Source organism: Macaca fascicularis, chromosome X (assembly GCF_037993035.2).
Source record: "Macaca fascicularis isolate 582-1 chromosome X, T2T-MFA8v1.1".
Taxonomy (NCBI): Eukaryota; Metazoa; Chordata; class Mammalia; order Primates; family Cercopithecidae; genus Macaca; species Macaca fascicularis.
Window position 1 is genome coordinate 45,022,089 of NC_088395.1, and position 18,145 is coordinate 45,040,233.

Below are 18,145 nucleotides of genomic sequence, written 5' to 3' on the forward strand. Positions count from 1 at the left end.
TCTTGAAATCCTGACCTCGTGATATGCCCACCTCTGCCTCCCAAAGTGCTGGGATTACAGGCGTGAGCCACTGCGCCCAGCCTTTTGACCTCAAATGTTCTTAATGGCATCAAGAATAATGAATCTTTTCCAGAAGGCTTTGAATTTACTCTACCTAGATCCATGAGATTAGTCACTATTTATGGCAGCTATACAGCCTTACAAAATGTATTACTTTAATAAGACTTGAGGCCGAGTGCGGTGGCTCACGCCTGTAATCCGAGCTCTTTGGGAGGCCTAGGTAGGTGGATTACCTGAGGTCAAGAGTCGAGACCCACCTGGCTAACATGGCGAAACCCTGTCTCTAATAAAAATACAAAAATTGGCCAGGTGCGGTGGCGCACGCCTGTAGTCCCAGCTACTCAGGAGGCTGAGGCAGGAGAATCGCTTGAACCCAGGAAGGGGAGGTTGCAGTGAACTGAGATCGCGCCATTGCACTCCAGCCTGGGTGACAGAGTGAGACTCCGTTTCAAAAAATAAATAAATTTAAAAAAAAGACTTGAAAGTCAAAATTACTCCTTGATGTAGGCTGCAGAATGGATGTTGTGTTAGCAGGCATGAAAACAACATTAATCTGCTTGTACCTCTCCATCAGAGCTCTTGGGTAACTAGGTGCATTGTCAGTGAGTAATAATATTTTGAAAGGAATCCTTTTTTCTGAACAATAGTTCTCAATAATGGGCTGAAAATATTCAATCAACTGTGCTGTGAACAGATGTGCTGTCATTCAGACTTTGTTGTTCTATTTATAGAGCATAGACAGTAGATTTAGCATAATTCTTAAGGTCCCTAGGATTTTTTGAATGGTAAATGAGCAATTGCTTCAACTTAAAGGCGGCACCACCAGCATTAGTTCCTAACAACCACTGTGTTAGACTATGACTATAGCTTTATTTTTCATATATATATATATATTTATATTTATTTTATTTTATTTTGAGACAGGGTCTTGCTTTGTCGCCCAGGCTGGAGTGCAGTGGCAGAAACATGGTTCACTGCAGCCCCAAACTCCTGGGCTCAAGTGATTCTCCTGCCTCAGCCTCCTGAGTAGCTGGAACTAGAGGTGTGCGCCACCACGCCTAGCTAATTTTTGTACTTTTTGTAGAGACAGAGATCTTGCTTTGTTGCCCAGGCTAGTCTTGAACTCCTGGGCTCCAGCAATCCTCCTGCCTCAGCCTCCCAAGTGTTGAGATTACAGGTGTGAGCCACCATGCGTGGCTACTTATAAAAATTTTGGTTATGAAGGTAATGAATCCAGGGAGATTCATCTTGGATATGTTTTCTTTTTTGGAAGGGAGGGCATGTGGCAACTAGACTGTGTTAGCAAACTAGCTGGTGAGAGTAATCTAGTAAGGTGAGAGAAGGATAATCTAAGGATTTAAGTCCTTGAAAACATGTGCTTCGTTTTGTGTTGTGTAGATGACCTGGACATTGATAGGTAGTCAACAGCTTGATTAATGTGTAGGAGAAAATGGGTGCAGGGGTATGCAAATGTATTCAGTATATTTTAACATTTCAAGCTGGTGGTTTTCTGTTTCCTAGATGTGTTTTGGTATTTTTTAAAATCCTTTTTGAGGCTTTTTAAGGCATGTTTCCACTTAAAATGAATTCTTTATCTGTTTTCTTCATCGTCTTTCTGCAAGTCCAAAACTAGAATCGGTCTCTAATAGCCCTCTCCCTTCCTCTCCAACACATACTCATACCCTCAAGATTACCTGTTTATAGAGACATTTGTTACCTTTGGCTGCTTCCTCCTCCTCTCTTTGGAACTAGTACAGGATTAGAGAACTACTAACCCTGGGCAAATAGACATTTCTTTTTAGAGAACACGTTATAAACCATAACTTCCTGGGAGTAAACCATATAGTAAACATGTAATTCTGTGAGTGAACTGCTCAGGTATATGTACATAGGAGACTTTTATATGTACATAGGAGGCCTTGTTTTTCTGAAGACAGCCCTGTAATTCTTTGCCCTGATTCATAGTCATCTTTTCTGTGTAAAGTTTTCTGAGCTTGTCATTTCTCTTGAGTTTTTAGTTCCTTTAAAAAAAAAAAAAAAGGCTTCTATTTCTATAGTAGAAAATGGTAGAACCTCTTTTGTGTGTGTTTTGGGCTGTGGTTTTTCTTACCCTTAGTTGTCATTTTGCTCTCATCTACTTTCTGTCTTACAAGAATTCCAAAAAAAAATTTTGGTCTGAAGATGGTATAATTTGGTAATCATTTATCTTTTCTGTCATTCCAGATGAATTTGATGCAGAAGGAAAAAAGGCTTTGTAAAATGTTTTCTTAGCCTTTCTGGCTGGTGATATGAATGAATAGTTTAAAAAAATATGCTGTCACTTTATTTGGTCACTTTGTTTGTAGGAATTTATTTTAAGTCTTAAAATAGTAATTAGATAGGGGATTGTGGGAAAATGGAGGCTCAGTGCAGTCAGCCTATTGTTGTTATATTCCTCAGTAAGGAGTTTCCTTTATGTTCAACAGCTTGGGAAGGTGGAGGATAGAACCAGTATTGGACAGAAGGAGAAATTAAGCTGTGACAACCTTTACTAACTTCCTGGGAAGCTCTGGAGCCAGAATGGCCCTTGAGAGCTATACCAAGTTGGGCTAAGATAGCCAGGCCTTTATACTCCAATTATTCCATATTGAACATGGGCCAGCCTGAGAAGAATTGTGACCAGGGACAAGTTGGCTCTCTGCAACTCAGGCAGCTTCTGTAGAATCTCACAGATAGAGGCTTTCAGGAAGCAGGATTCCCAGCAGTTCTTTCTTGAAATGGGATGTGAGTGCTTCTTTACAGTGTCTACTATACCTCCTTTCTACTCCTAACTCTAAAACTAACCTATGAACCTCCTAAGCCAAATGGCTGATGGGGCTCTCAGACAGTTTATAAGCCTTAAACCATGGAGATGATGCAGTGATTTCACTTCTTCGGGTTGGAGGACAACCTGAGAGATACAGAACCCTGGGCTGAAGCACAAGCGTATATATTTAGATGAATATATGTGATGGATCTTAGGAGCAGTTAATAGAAAATATGTGTAAATGTCTTTAAATATGTGGTAAATTGTAGGCGAAGAGAGTCACTGAGTTAAATGAGTTGATTAGAAAATCAGGTAGCAGCTGGGCACAATGGCTCACGCCTGTAATCCCAGCACTTTGGGAGGCCAAGGCGGGCAGATCACCTGAGGGTCGGGAACTCTAGACCAGCCTGACCAACATGGAGAAATACCGTCTCTACTAAAAATACAAAATTAACAGGGCGTGGTGGTGCATGCCTGTAATCCCTACTACTCGGGAGGCTAAGGCAGGAGAATCGCTTGAACACAGTAGGCAGAGGTTGTGGTGAGCTGAGATCGCGCCATTGCACTCCAGCCTGGATAGTAAGAGCGAAACTCCGTCTCAAAAAATCAGGTAGCAGATTACTTCAAAGTATACAGCAAAATTATAAACAGATAGAAATTATGAGGCGAGAGACTTAAAGGATAGACAGTAAGAACTTCAGAAGTAAAAAATTAGAGGAGTGTAATCATTCCTGACATTAATATGAAAACCTTGAAACTCTTAAAAATTGTTTCTTTGTATTTTTTAGCTGGAAGTTTTCCCCATTATAAGTTCCCTGAAATTCTAGCCAGTGGTAGATTTTTCTTCCATTCTTCCTTCCCTCAAGTAATTGGTCATTTGTTGCATTTCTGTCACTTGGGCAAAATATGCTTTGGTTGTTTCAATTCTTAAGCAGTTACAAATGGCCAGGGCAAGTTACATGCCAAGAGCTGCCAATGTGGAGAAGCCTTAAGTTAGAGCTTGGAGAGTTTTCTTTCTCGTTTTGTCTTTTGTGGGTCGAATGACAGTACTCTATCCTGGAATATTTATAGTATAAGAACATGAAACACGTGTTTTCCAATCATAGATTTTGTTTGGCTTCTCCAGAATTGTCAAATTTTTAATCCATTTTCTGTAAGCATTCTAAAACAGGTTTTAAGCATTATATGAGGATGTCCAAATAAATGGTTTCCCTCATTCTGTATTAAGGACTTTAGAAAATTCTAGTTACAGTAGACTAGGAATTTTTTTTATGGATAACCACGTTAAAGATTTCTAATCTTTAACGTTAGATTAGATTAGAAATCTTTAACGTAGTTGTGCTTTGGTCAAAAGAATTTTGCTAGAGAGTAAAATTTTACTAGAGAGTAGGATTGTGCTTTGGTCAAAAGGATTTTACTAGAGAGACTCTGGTGAGGTGATGGGTACTTGTATACTGCATCTTTAGAGTTTTAATGATTTTTTTTCTGATTAAGAAACAGCGTGTTAAGATTTTTCTTAAAATAAGATGCTAAGCATAATGAGGGTAGAGTATAATTGTTGATAAAATGTGTACATGAGTAGAAAGATCGCTCATGGAAAAAATGGAACAAATGCTTATGGAAGAAATGGCTGAGTTACAAATCTGTTCCTGCCATTTAGAGTATTAACTTTGTGACTTTGAATTTGAGCATTCATATTTATTTCTCAGTTCACCATGTTTTTGTATGGATGCCATGTTTCTCCCAACTGATAATTACATGGACTTCTTTTTAAAATTTTTTTGTTTTTTCTCTTTAATTTTTTATTTCTTTGGGGTTTTTTTGGTAACATCTTTTCACATCACGTGGACTTCTTATACTTCAGTTTTATTTGCTTCAAAAGACATCATACTATCTTTTTAAAGGTTCCCTAATCCTGAAAGATAATTTTATGAAGCCAGATGATATATATAATTAATCAAATTATTGAAAGTATACCCTCCAAATTTGTGGAAATTCTATAATATCGTTAAAAGGGCAATCTCCAGGTTTGATATGGTGACTGCACAAAATTGTCAGGGACCAAGTCTTCTGTTCAGAATGTTTTTAGGCACAAGTATTAAATACATGATTCTAGCATAAACAGTAAGGACATTTATTACCTCACATAATAGGAAGTTCATAGGTGAAGTTTTCTCCAGGCATGGTTTAAAGTCTAGAAGGATCCAGTTACTTTTCAGTCTGTTCTTCTGTGGGCTTCATCCCAAGATAGTTCCCTTGTGGTGGCAGTTGGTAATATATGCTTCCTTGTTCACATGCATTAGTAGAAAGAGAACCTTTTTCACGTCTGCCATCTATAAATCAGTGGTGATTGGGCTGCCTGAACTCATGTGCCCATTTCTGGACTAAAACAATCACTGAGATTGCCAGGAAACCAATAACCTTTTCAAATCAATAATGGGGATTGAGAGTGTGGTTAGAAATGAATGTGAAAATATCAGCCACACCATTGACTACACAAACTCTTGCTTGACTATTTTTTTTTTTCTACAGCTAGTTTGATAATTTAGTTTGTTTTTCTTTTTAGAAGATCATTAATTAATGACCTCATGCATGAAGAACTAGGAAATGGGGGATGGCTTAAAAACCAGTTCTTCACCACAGCTGGCAAAATTTCTCATAGCCTAACGTCCTTCCAATGATAGGTTGGTTGGCATCATCTTTATGCAAAAAAGATGAGCATTATTCATATGTAAAAGTTACTTTTTCAAATATGTGATGATGTTTTTGGGTAATGTTTCTGTAATTTGAACATATTCAGAATGTTCTTTATATGATACATATATTTTGGTGATTTACAATAAAATGAAAACATTTCATATAGAATTTTAGAAAACATTAACTTCCATTTTTGGTATATCTTCTTTTATTCAGCATCTCATATACTGTAAGGTCAGCCGAGAGAAAGGAAGAATAGACCCAAAGTCAGGCGAGTAAGTTTATTGAACCTGCCGGCTGCTCCAGCACAGACAGAGGAGGCAGCCCTGAGCTTACAAAATGAGGGGTTTATATGGGGGAGAGAGACCCTGGGGTCGTTAGTTGGTTAACTTTGCCATATATCAGCTTGTGACGTTTATGGAAACAGCTAGATGAAGGAACTTACAGGAGGGTATAGGTAAAGTTTGTTTATGCTTCTCATGACCTCCCCCTGTGTGGTCCTGGATGGTTTGTAATTGGGGTTTGCTTATCGCAGCAAGGTTTGATAAGGGAAGTCCGCTGGCTCCACTGCGGCACCTGGATAAGGGCTTAGAAATGTAAAGAGGCTTGGGGGAAGGGTGAATGGCACAGAGAAGAGTTGCATTAAGGGAAGGGGTGGGCAGTATGGAGGGGTTTGGGGGGAGTGTCGACAGTACCAAGAAGCTTTTTTGGGGCGGTTTGTCCCCAGCGTATATAATCAGAAGATAATGTTTTATTTACTGCTTTGTTGAAGAAACAACTTGGTCACTAGTGAAGGGTAACATGCAGTATGTTGCAAAATGTTTTTTTGCTAGTTTCCGATCCTTAAATTGAGCAGTGTATTATACTTAAGTAGAATGTCTAAAAACCTATATATGGTTTAAAGACTATTTAAATTGACACCTGTCTTGCCACTCTAGAAGTTAAGAAATAGAATGGTACTGCTACCACCAGCCTGTGTTCTCTCCAATTGCATCCTCCTCCCTTCCTTTGTAGGTGTAACCTATGCCTGGCTGTGATGTTCAGTGTTCTCTTGCTTTTCTTTTTTTTCTTTTCTTTTCTTTTTTCTTTTCTCTCTTTCTCTTTCTTTCTCTTTCTTCCCTTCCCTTCCCTTCCTCTCTCTCTCTCTCTCTCTCTCTCTCTCTCTCTCTCTCTCTTTCTTTCTTTCTTCACTGATAAAAGTATCCCTGAACAAGATATTGTTTATCTTTGGAAAGCTGAATAACAGGCACGAATATAGCTATGTAAGGAAGGGGCCATATTGTCACTATTAGAGGAGGCTCTTAGGAGAAGTAAAACTAAACAAGAGACTCTAGTGTTAATAGTGTGGCTTCTGGTTCCTCAACAGTTTACAAGAGCCACTTTTGGGGAAGGCAGTGTGCTGGGGCATGTGTGACTCTTGGCAAACATAATACCCATAATTAGGACATGTGACATGACCAATATGAACCAGGAAAATCTAGTCAGAAATATGATCAGAGAGAGTGGGTTATTCAGAAGTAAGTCAAATCAGGCCGGGCCTGGTGGCTCACGCCTGTAATCCCAACACTTTGGGATGCTGAGGCGGGCGGATCACTTGAGGTCAGGAGTTCAAGACCAGCCTGGCTAACATGGGGAAACCTCGCCTCTACTAAAATACAAAAATTAGCCGGGCATGGTGGCAAGCGCCTGTAATCCCAGCTACTCAGGAGGCTGAGGCAGGAGAATTGCTTGAACCTGGGAGGCGGAGGTTGCAGTGAGCCAAGATCACGCCAGCCTGGGCAACAGAGTGAGACCCCATCTCAAAAAAAAAAAAAAAAAGTAAATCAAAGCAGAACACTTAACACTTCTGGGAGCCTTCACATCATCTATTTTGTAGAACATAGAGGGGAGAATATATAAACTTTATCAGAACATGGTCAAGAAAAAGCCAAACCCAGTTAAGAATCTGGGCCAGGTTTATCTGGATACTTGGTCCTCAGGTTGAGAAGAGGTTACAATAATTTTAATGATAAGCCTCAGTGACTTGGATCTGGGGCATAGCTGCTGTCCTGGGATCACCCTTTTTCTTCATCTTGGGTATTCCCATGGCCTCTTGTATCTGTTGTGTCTCCTGCTTTCAGTAGACCATATCTTCTTCTTTCTTGGTATATACTCTCCTTTAAGGGGAGCATATTTATCAGATTTTTCTTCAGGAAAGGTATTTGGGAGATAATTTTCTTTGGAGACTTTGCGTATCTGAAAATACCTTTATTCTACCCTCTTAATAGATCATTTGACTGGATATATAATTTTAGGTTGGAAATAATTTTCCTTCAGAATTTTGAAAACATTGTTCTATTGCCTTATTTTTAGAATTATACATCTGTTGTAGGACCCTTCAAACTACCAACTCATAGCCTTCTTTTCTGGGAATTTTTTTGGAATTATTTCCTGAATTTTCTTTTTTCCTTTTATTCTTTCTTTTTGGGACTCTATTATTGATATGTTAGACCTCCAGGACACAATTTTTCTAATTTTCCGTTTTTGTCCTTTTTGTTTATTTTTTTGAGAAATTTCTTCAAATTTCATTTTAATCTTTTTATTGAATTATGCATTTCTCCTATCATACTTTAATTTACCGAATTTAATTTTTTTCTGTAGCATCCTGTTTGTTCTCCTGCACACACCCCCTTTCCACCTCTCCACCTCCCTCAATGAAAACAATATTTTCGCTTATCTAAGACTAGTAAGAATTTTTTGAAGTATATTTTCTCCTGCATAGTAGTCACTATTTTTTGTTTTAGGTTGTCTTTTTTTGTGTTTGTGTTAGTTTCTTCTTGGTTAGAGGCTTTCTTTAGATGTCTGATAATTCTTAGCTGTCCATATTTCATGATTGGAATAATTGAGAACTGGAGGCTCTGAGCATGTGATTGCGGATCTCTGAATATGATTTCCATGGCCTTTTGATGGAGAATCTCTGTATTTTTTCGGTCAGATTGCCTAAACAACATCAAATGTTGAGTGAGAGAGTTGAGGGAGCCAGTTGCTTCTCAAATAGTTTTTATCCTGGTCTTCCATATCTTAGATTGTGAATTGTAAACCACAAGTTAAAAAATCCTTTTGTAGCTGATCAGAAAAATATTATTCACCACGTTTTCATCTGGTAGTTTTATGGGCTTCTTTTTTTATCTAACTCTTTTTTTTTTTTTTTTTTTTTTTTTTTTTGAGACGGAGTCTCGCTCTGCCACCCAGGCTGGAGTGCAGTGGCCGGATCTCGGCTCACTGCAAGCTCCGCCTCCCGGGTTCACGCCATTCTCCTGCCTCAGCCTCCCGAGTAGCTGGGACTACAGGCGCCCGCCACCGCGCCCGGCTAGTTTTTTTTTTTTTTTTTTTTGTATTTTTTAGTAGAGATGGGGTTTCACTGTGTTAGCCAGGATGGTCTCGATCTCCTGACCTCGTGATCCGCCCGTCTCGGCCTCCCAAAGTGCTGGGATTACAGGCTTGAGCCACCGCGCCCGGCCTTTATCTAACTCTTTAATGTATTATTTGAATTATTTTAGTATATGATTTGAGTTACAAATTTTACTTTTTTGCTTACTTATAAATACTTGGGTGCTGGTTACATTATTAACACCCCACTGATTGGAAATGCCACCTATTTACTGTGCTAATTCCTACATGTATCAAGTTCTCATTTGGGGCTTTCAGTTCTTTTCTATTCCATTTCTTACAACTTTATGGTAATTCCAATATCCGATTGAGCAAGTTCTCTTCATTATGTCTAATTTTTTTCTGAACTCTCTTTGCCTGTTTAATTTTATGAAAGAGTTTCTCGTAATGTTTGCAATTTGCTTCTATTGTGCCATGTCTAAAATTTATAAATTGGTTCATCTGTAAACATCCCCAGCATATTAGAATGTATCTGAGCTGCTGTCACTTTTTAAGCCTGCTTCAGTGTCCATTTTACTGCCTTTGTCTTTAGGGTGTCCCTCAGTCATACCTGTACTTGTAGGATCAAATAAGTGCTTAGCCTCCTGCCCTAAGAGATTCTGATTTAATTGGTATGGGATGGGGTTTATTCGTCAGTGTTTTGTTTTTTAAGAAGGGCACTCTCTACCAATTGTAATGTACGTATGTAATTTTCACTTTACTTTTTTATGTTCACTTCACTGAATTTTGAGGTTGACAAGAACTACTTTTAAGTTTTTCAGAACCTTTTATGCCTAAAGATGGTTTTGGTGGGTGGGTTGTCCTATTTTGTAATGTCCTATTTTGTAATTGAGGTTGAGAAAGGTAATTAGGGGGTAAGTTTTTTGTTGATTGCAGGAAAGGAAGCATCACAGAAGAAATAGTTCTTTTGCTCTTTGAGGTGGTCGAGTTGTTAGCCATTCTTGGAAGTGAGGTCTCTTGTGAGAACAAATGATCTAGCACATTCTGGAGTCGCCTTGGAAAATCTTAATCCTTTACCATTTGATTTTGATCTTTGAGGAAAGTCAAGTTGATCTAAGGGGTTAGCCTAGATGCTGTTCAACTGCAGATCTGAGATTTGACCATGGTTTTACGTTCTTGAACTCCTGAGGGGGGCCCAGAATTTTAAGTTGTTTGAACTATCACTGTCTACTGGGAGGTGGATGTGGTGGGAATCTTGTTATAATGCTTGTTAAGTATATTATTGACTTTAAAGTGAGACATAATTATGACTCAAAATTATTTTCCTTCTTTCAGCATTATCTGCATACCAGAGGTACTACAGTTTACAGTCTGACTACTGGAAGGTTAGTGCATATTTGCATGCTGATTTCATGTTTGTGTTTTGGGCAGATTATTGCCAGTTATATTCAAAATGAATTGAACTCTTGCCTTTTTTGGTTAATTACTTAAAATATTGCTTCTAGGGGAAAGGTATTGGAAAAGGGTTGAGAGTATTATTTATGTTTGTGCCGTCTTATGTGAATCTCCTTGTATTTTATTAAGAATTAGAGGCCGGGCGCAGTGGCTCACGCCTGTAATCCCAGCACTTTGGGAGGCTGAGGCGGGTGGATCACGAGGTCAAGAGATCGAGACCATCCTGGCTGACATGGTGAAACCCCGTCTCTACTAAAAATACAAAAAAATTAGCCGGGCGTGGTGGCTGGCGCCTGTAGTCCCAGCTACTCGGGAGGCTGAGGCAGGAGAAGGGTGTGAACCCGGGAGGCAGAGCTTGCAGTGAGCCGAGATCCGGCCACTGCACTCCAGCCTGGGCGACAGAGCAAGACTCCGTCTCAGAAAAAAAAAAAAAGAATTAGATACCTCTGACACATTTTACTGGTCAAATATAATGGAATTGTGATAAGGAAAAATCAAGCAAAACTAAACAAATAACAATAACAAAATGATTCCTTGGTTTTCTTTTCTAAAGTTGGTACCTGGGAGTAAAAGAAGGCTGAAGATGTGTATATCAAGCTAAAATGGGAAGGTGTAATGGGAAAATTATGATAAACTCTTTCTTGGTGTATTCTGTTTATAATTGGAGCTTTGAGGAGAGCTGAACCTAACTATTTTTTAGAAGACCTACCTAAATGAAAGACTGTGCATAGCAGTGAAACAATGAATCATATACTTACTTATCTTAATTTGAGCAGTGATTAAATTAAGCATGATCTTCTATATCATGTTTACTTTTAAGTTTATTGAGCAGTGAGTTTGTTTTTTTTTTTAAATCTGAATTGCCATTTCAGATTTTTTGTGGATTTTATTTTTCTATTGGTTAGTTTATCTTTCTTTTTGAAGTAGATACTTATTCCAGTCTTATATAGACTGGTTTTGTCTGGGAAAGCCCTTCGATAGTCAGCCTATGCAGAGATTTTGAGAACACTATGTAGAGATTTTAGATATCTATATCTATATCTATAATTTTTTTTTCCTAAGTCTTTTGAAAATCTCTAATCTCTGGCTTATTTTTTTTTTAAAGCTTTATCAAAGTATAATTCACATGCTATAAAATTTGGCTGTTTTAACTATACAAATCAGTGACTTTTGGTAAATTTTCAGAGCTGTGCAGCTGATAGAGGGAGGAGGCAGACAAAGGTCTCAACAGATAGGGAAGGGTCCCTGGAGAATCACTGATCCACCCAGCCCACAAGTGTTTACACCAGATGTTTTCTGCAGATAAGGGAACCTGCACAGGGGGCTTTCCTGGGCATGCCTGCAGTGGACTGGAGGTCCCTATGCACTGGGGGAACAGGGTGGAGCCACCAAGAATTTGCACCTTATACAGGGGAGGATCCTGGCCTCTTCAGCTTGCGTGCTGGGGCCCTGGTATTCAGTTTGTGAGGTGGAAACCTACTGGCAGGACCCCCTTTCTTTGCTGATAGCTTTCCTTTCGCTTAATAAATTTTGTCTTCCTCACCCTTCAATGTGTTTGCATGCCTCATTCTTCCTGGTTGTGAGACAAAAACCCAGATTAGCTCAGCTAAGGGGCAAAAAATCCTGCATCACAGCCATAATCACAGTCTTACTTATCTCCCTGGAATGGAATCTCACGTATATCCCCAGCCCTGGCAACCATCAGTCTACTTTCTGTCTTTTATATATTTGTCTTTTCTGGATATTTCATGTAAATGGAATCATATAATATATGGTCTTTTGTGGCTGGCTTCTTTAACTTAGCATATGTTGTCAAGGTTCATATATGTTGTAGCATGAATATTTTATTCTTTATTTCCTGATAATATAGTCACCCCTCAGTATCTGTGGGGGATTGGTTTCAGGACCCCTCATGGATACCAACATCCATGGATGCTCAAGTTCCTTATGTTAAATGATAAAGTATTTGTATATTACCTCTATGCATCATCCCATATACTTTAAATCATTTCTAGATTACTTAAAATACCTAATAAAATGTGAATGCTGTGTAATTGATTGCTATACTGTATTGCTTTTTAGTTTGTATTATTTTTTATTGTTGTATTGTTATATTTTTCCTGAATACTTTTGATCCGCAGATGCGGAACCCATGGATACAAAGGGCTCACTGTAGTCCGTTGAGTCAGTATACCACAGTTTGTTTATCCTTTCATCAATTGATGGGCATTTGGATTGTTTCCACTTTTTGGCTATTGTGAATAATACTGTTGTGAACATTTGTGTACAGGTTTTTGTGTGACATAATATTTTCAGTTTTCTTGGGTAGGTACTCAGAAATGGAATTGTTGGATTATAGGGTAAATCTATGTTAAGCATTTTGAGAAATTGCCAGAACTTTTTTTCCCTATGTCTGTACCATTTTACATCCCTGCCAGTAATGGTGTGAGGGTTCCAGTTTCTCTGTATCCTACTCAACACTTGTAATTATCTACTTTTTGAGTGTACTAGTTTTTTAGTGTGCCTAGTGGGGTAGAAAATAAAGTTTTAAACTTTGATGAAGTCCAGTTTATCAACTTTATAACAACTTTTTATTTCTTGTGTTTTTACTGTTGTACGTAAGAAATCTTTGCCTAACTCAAGGTCATGAAGACTTACTCCATAGTTTATTTAATCAGATGCTTCAGTGCTTTGCTTTTACAGAGTGCTGCAGTAAATAGTCTAGTAAAAGTGTCTCTTTCTCCATATATAGTTTTTTAGAGATAAGGTCTTGCTCTGTTGCACAGGGTGGAGTGCAGTGGTGCAATCAGAGCTCACTGCGGCCTTGAATTCCTGGGCTCAAATGAATCCTCCTGCCTCAGCCTCTCGAGGAGCTGGGACTGCAGGTGTACACCACCATGCTTAGCTAATTTTAAAATTTTTTTTGCAGAGATAGAATCTCAGTATATTACCCAGGCTGGTCTCAAACTCAATTACTGGCCTCAAGTAATTCTCCCACCTCAGCCTCCCAAAGTGTTGGGATTACAGGTGTGAGCCACTGCACTTGGCCTGTCTTTTAATAGTTTTGTTAGTGATTCTTTAGTATAGATTCCTTTAAAAGTGGGATCGTTGTGTTGAAGGGTATTTACTCCTTTGGGATTGAACCATTTGCATTTATTTCAACAATGTATGCAAGTGTTTGTTTCTTCTTGATCTTAGTCAAGAACCTTTTTGTCAGCAGACTTGCCAGTTTGATAGGTGAGAAATGGTATTTTATTATAATTTAAATTTACATTTTCTTAGTTGTTAGTGATATTGAACTTTTTAAAAATTGAAGTGTAAAGACTATTTGAATTTCTTTTTCTTTGAAATATTTGTTCATGTCTGTCGCCCATTTTTTTTTAGGTCATTGTTTTCTTTTACTGTTTTATGTATCTATATTATATATATTAGGCATATTTATCCTTTATCTGTAATATTAGTTGAAGCTACTATTGCCCAGTTTGAGATTTGTTGTTTTGCTTTGCTTTTGTGTGTTTTTGTCTGTGCAGAAGTTTTCTATTTCTATGTAGTCAGATTGATCAGTTTTCTACATTGCCCTTATGTTTTGAATCATAGGATGGGTTTTTTTCCTCATTCCCAGGTGTTAGAGAAATTCACCCACATTTTCTTTCAGTACTTGAATGGTTTAATATTTGACATTTAAATTTCTGATCCATTTGGATTTTATCCTTGACTTATAGTGTGAACAATATTTAAGATTATCTTTTATGGCTAGTTATCCCAAAGATAAATTTTTTAAAAATTCATTTTTTCCTCTACTGATTTGAGGTGTTGCCTTAATTGTATACTAAATATTCATATGCAGTTTTGTCTGTGAATTTTGTGGCATGTTTTGTTCATGAACTAATACAAAAGTATTTTACTTAGAGAGATTTTATAATATGTTTTAATGTATGGTAGTGCTAGGGCACCCTTTCCCTACTGTTCTTGCTTCTAGGATTTTCCTGGCTGTCCTTGGTGGCTTGTTTTTTCAAATAAACTTTCTAATTAACTTGTCTAGCTTCACAAAAAATACCTGATAATTTATTTTCTGTAGCTTGAGATAAAATTTAACATTGTTTTAAGCATTTTTTGAGATATGATTTACATTATTTGAGATTTGACAACTTAAATAGTTGTATAACCATTACCATAATCAAGATACAAAACATTTCCATTATCCAAAGTGTTTCCTTGTGCCATTTTCCTACTCTTGATCTCTGGTCCCAGGCAACCACTTACCTGCTTTCATCCCTCTAGTTTTGTCTGTTCTGGAATATCATGTAATGGGGTTTAAACAGCATATATTCTTTTTGTTTTTGATAACTTTCATTTGGCATGCTTTTATTGAGATTCATCCATGTTGTATCAGTAGTGTGTTGTTTTTCATTGTTAAGTAGGATTTCATAGAATGGATATGCCACAGTTTTGCTGTTTATCAGTTGATTGGATTGTTTTCAGCTTTTGGTTATTATGAATAAAGTTCTGTGAATATTATTTGTCTTTGTGTGGACATAGGTTTTCATTTGTCTTGGTGTATATGATTCAGGAATGCTGAATTGCTTTGCAGTTTTAGGTGTAACTGTCAATCCTTTTCAAAGTGGTTATACCATTTCATATTCTAACCAGCAATGAATGAGATTTCAAATGTTCCAAATCTTCGTTAGCACTTGGTATTGTCAGTCTTTTTAACTTTAGCCCATCTGCCCATTCTTGTTTTTTCTTCTTCTTTCTTATTTTCTTTCTTTCCTCCTCAGTCTTTTTAACTTTACCGTCTACCTATTCTCCTTCCCTCCCTCCCTCCTTTCCTCCCTTCCTCCTCCCTTCTTTCTTTCTTTTCTTTCTTTCTCTTCTTGCTTTCCTTCCTGTTGTTCTTCCTCATCTTCTTCTTCTTTGAGTTTTATGGGTTCTTTATATACTCTGAATAAATGCCCTTTGTCTGATACTTGTTTTGGAATTGTTAGTCTCTGGTTGTCTTTTCATTTTCTTACTAGTGTCTTTTGAAGAGCAAATGTTTATTGTTTCAATGAGGTCCATTTAATTACTTTTTTTTTTTTCCTTTTACAGCTTGTGCTTTTTGTGCTAGGAAATCTTTGTGTATCCCAAGATCATAAAAGATTTCTCACCTTTTAAATTCTGTTTCAGCCTGCGATACATTTCAAGCTGTTTATGATGTGAGATAGTATCAGTGGTCCCCTCCTTCCCCCAAATAGCTACCCAGTTTTTCCAGCGTTATTTGTTGAAAAGACTACACTTTCAAAATCTACCATTTCTTCTTTCCTTTCCTCTTTTCTTTCCTTTTTTTTTTTGAGATGGAGTCTCTCTCTGTCACCCAGGCTGGAGTGCAGTGGCACGATCTTGGCTCACTGCAACCTCAGCCTCCCCAGTAGCTGGAACTACAGGCCTGCGCCACCACGCCTGGCTAATTTTTTGTATTTTAGTAGAGACAGGGTTTCACCATGTTGGCCAGGATGGTCTCGATTTCCTGACCTCGTGATCCGCCTGCCTCGGCCTCCCAGAGTGTTGGGATTATAGGCATGAACCACTGCCCGTGCCCGGCCCCTAATTCCCTGTATTCTTTTTCAAAATTGCTTTGGTTTTTCTAGGTCTTTTGCCTTTCCATATAAAGTGCAGAAACAGTATAATCCAGTATAATTCTGCTAGGATTATATTGGAACTACATGTGCTAAGTTAGGAAGAATTTGTCTTCAGTAATATTGTATTTGCTTGTTCGTGAACATGGCGTATTTCGCCCTCTATTTAGCCTTCTTTAAGACCCTACAGCAATACTTCATAGTGCTTATCACATATGTTTTAATTTTTTTTTTTTTTTTGATGCTATTGTGTTTGGGGTGGTTGTAAAATTTTATTTCCAATTGTTTTATTGCGATTATGTAGGAACATTTTTATTATTGCATACTGATCTAGTATCCTACTGTCTTACTAAATTATTGTTTTAGTCGTGTTGCTCTAGATAGGATTTTCTAGATACATTATGCTGTCTGCAAATAAAGAAAATTTTATTTTTTGTTTTCTTATTTGTGGATGCCGGTTAGTCTTTTTCTTGCCTTGTTGTACTGGCAAGGAATGGAAGGGGACATCCTTGTTCTGTTTCTTTGGGGGGAAAACATTAAATTTTTACTGTTGAATGTGATATTAGCTGTAGGGTTTTTGTAGACTAATATCGAAGATGTTCCCTTCTGTTGCTAGTTTACTTCGAGGGCTCTTCCCTCTTCCCCCTACTTCATGTTTTAATGAATGGTCTGAGGATATAGGAAAAAACTGAGTTCCTCCTATACTCTCACAACACAGAACATTTCTGTAACAAAATGTGTGTGGCTTTTCCCCTGCATACCTGGCAAGCAATCAGTTCTGCAGTGGCTGCCAGTGTCCTCTAATTCAGTTCAATTGTGACATTATCTACCTGGAGATAGTTTCAGATCCCACAGATTGAGTGCTAAGTCCCAAGTCCCACAAGACTATCCCCACTTCAGATGCCAGTGTAGGCCTCCGGAACTTTTGACTGACTGGCTATATAAATCAGGGTTCCCATGACCCACTCCTTGTTTCCATTAATTTGCCAGAGTGGCACAGACCTCAGCAAACAGTTGGGTTTACTGTTTTATTGTAACGGGTACAGATGAAGAGATGCATAAGATGAGGTCATGTGGAAAGTGGCATGGAGCCTCCATGCCCTCTCTGGGCATGCCACCCTCTAGGGACTTCTGCTTGTGCAGCTATCCAGAAGCTCTCCAAATCCTGTCCTTTTGGGTTTTTATGGAGGCCTTATTACGTAGGCATGACTGATTAAATCATTGGCCATTGGTGATCAGCTTAACCTTCAATCCCTTTCCTCTACCCAGAGATTGGAGAATGGGGCTGAAAAGTCCCCACGCTCTAAACATGCTTTGCTCTTTGCTGTGACCAGCCCTCATCTTGAAGCTAGGTAGGGGGCTGCCTGCCCTGAGTTATCTCATTACATCCCCCATCCTAAAGCTACAAAGGAGGCTTCCTGCCTTGAGTTATCTTGTTAGCATACAAGAGACACTCAGGGCTGGGCGTGGTAGCTCACCCAGTAATAATCCCAGCACTTTGGGAGGTATCCCAGCACTTTGGGAGTGTAATCCTCACACTTTGGGAGGCCGAGGTGGGCAGATCACCTGAGGTCAGGAGTTTGAGACCAGCCTGGCCAACGTGGTGAAACCCCATCTCAACTAAAAATACAAAAATTAGCTCATCATGGTAGTGCTTGCTTGTAATCCCAGCTACTGGGGAGGCTGAGGCAGAGAATCGCTTGAACCCGGGAGGCAGAGGTTGCAGTGAGCTGAGATCATGCCACTGCACTCCAGCCTGGGCAACAGAGTCTAAAGTAAATAAAGGAACAAAACTGACCTTTTTCTTATTTTTTTTTTCTACTTTAAGAAAAGAAAGAAAAAGCTTTGAATTCTGGAAGCAATGCCTATCTGAATAGAACTATTGATTAAACATTATGGTAACATGGAAGGATGGAGAACAGTGTTTCAGTTTGAAAAACTAATTGGTCTGTTGTAAGATATGCAGGATGTGTTTTTTTTTTTTTTTGTATATCGATTGATTAAAGTATTTGTGGGTACAGTTTTTAAAAATAGTGATCATTATTTTTTCATAACCCTAATTTTATAAAGGGTTTGATAGAGTTGTGCTAAAATTTAGTTTGGGACACCAAAAAAAAATTGATTATTAAATTTAACATACATATTATCTATATGAATGTAAATA

The 18,145-nt window shown here is 38.3% G+C and overlaps 1 protein-coding gene across 34 annotated transcripts in view; it reads left to right on the forward strand.

Moving 5' to 3' along the window:
* Positions 1–18,145, forward strand: part of KDM6A (lysine demethylase 6A) — a 236,173-nt gene that overhangs the window by 89,893 nt on the left and 128,135 nt on the right. For 31 of the 34 annotated variants that reach the window (XR_012429950.1, XR_012429952.1, XR_012429951.1 and 28 more), the window contains exon 4: positions 10,247–10,296. The exons of the other annotated variants lie outside the window; for them this stretch is intronic. Coding sequence is in view for 20 of the 31 variants with exons in the window: in XM_045383349.2 (XP_045239284.1) it covers positions 10,247–10,296 (50 nt within the window). In the remaining 11 variants the exon portion in view is untranslated. The remainder of the gene's footprint in view (positions 1–10,246; positions 10,297–18,145) is intronic. 34 annotated transcript variants of the gene reach the window in all.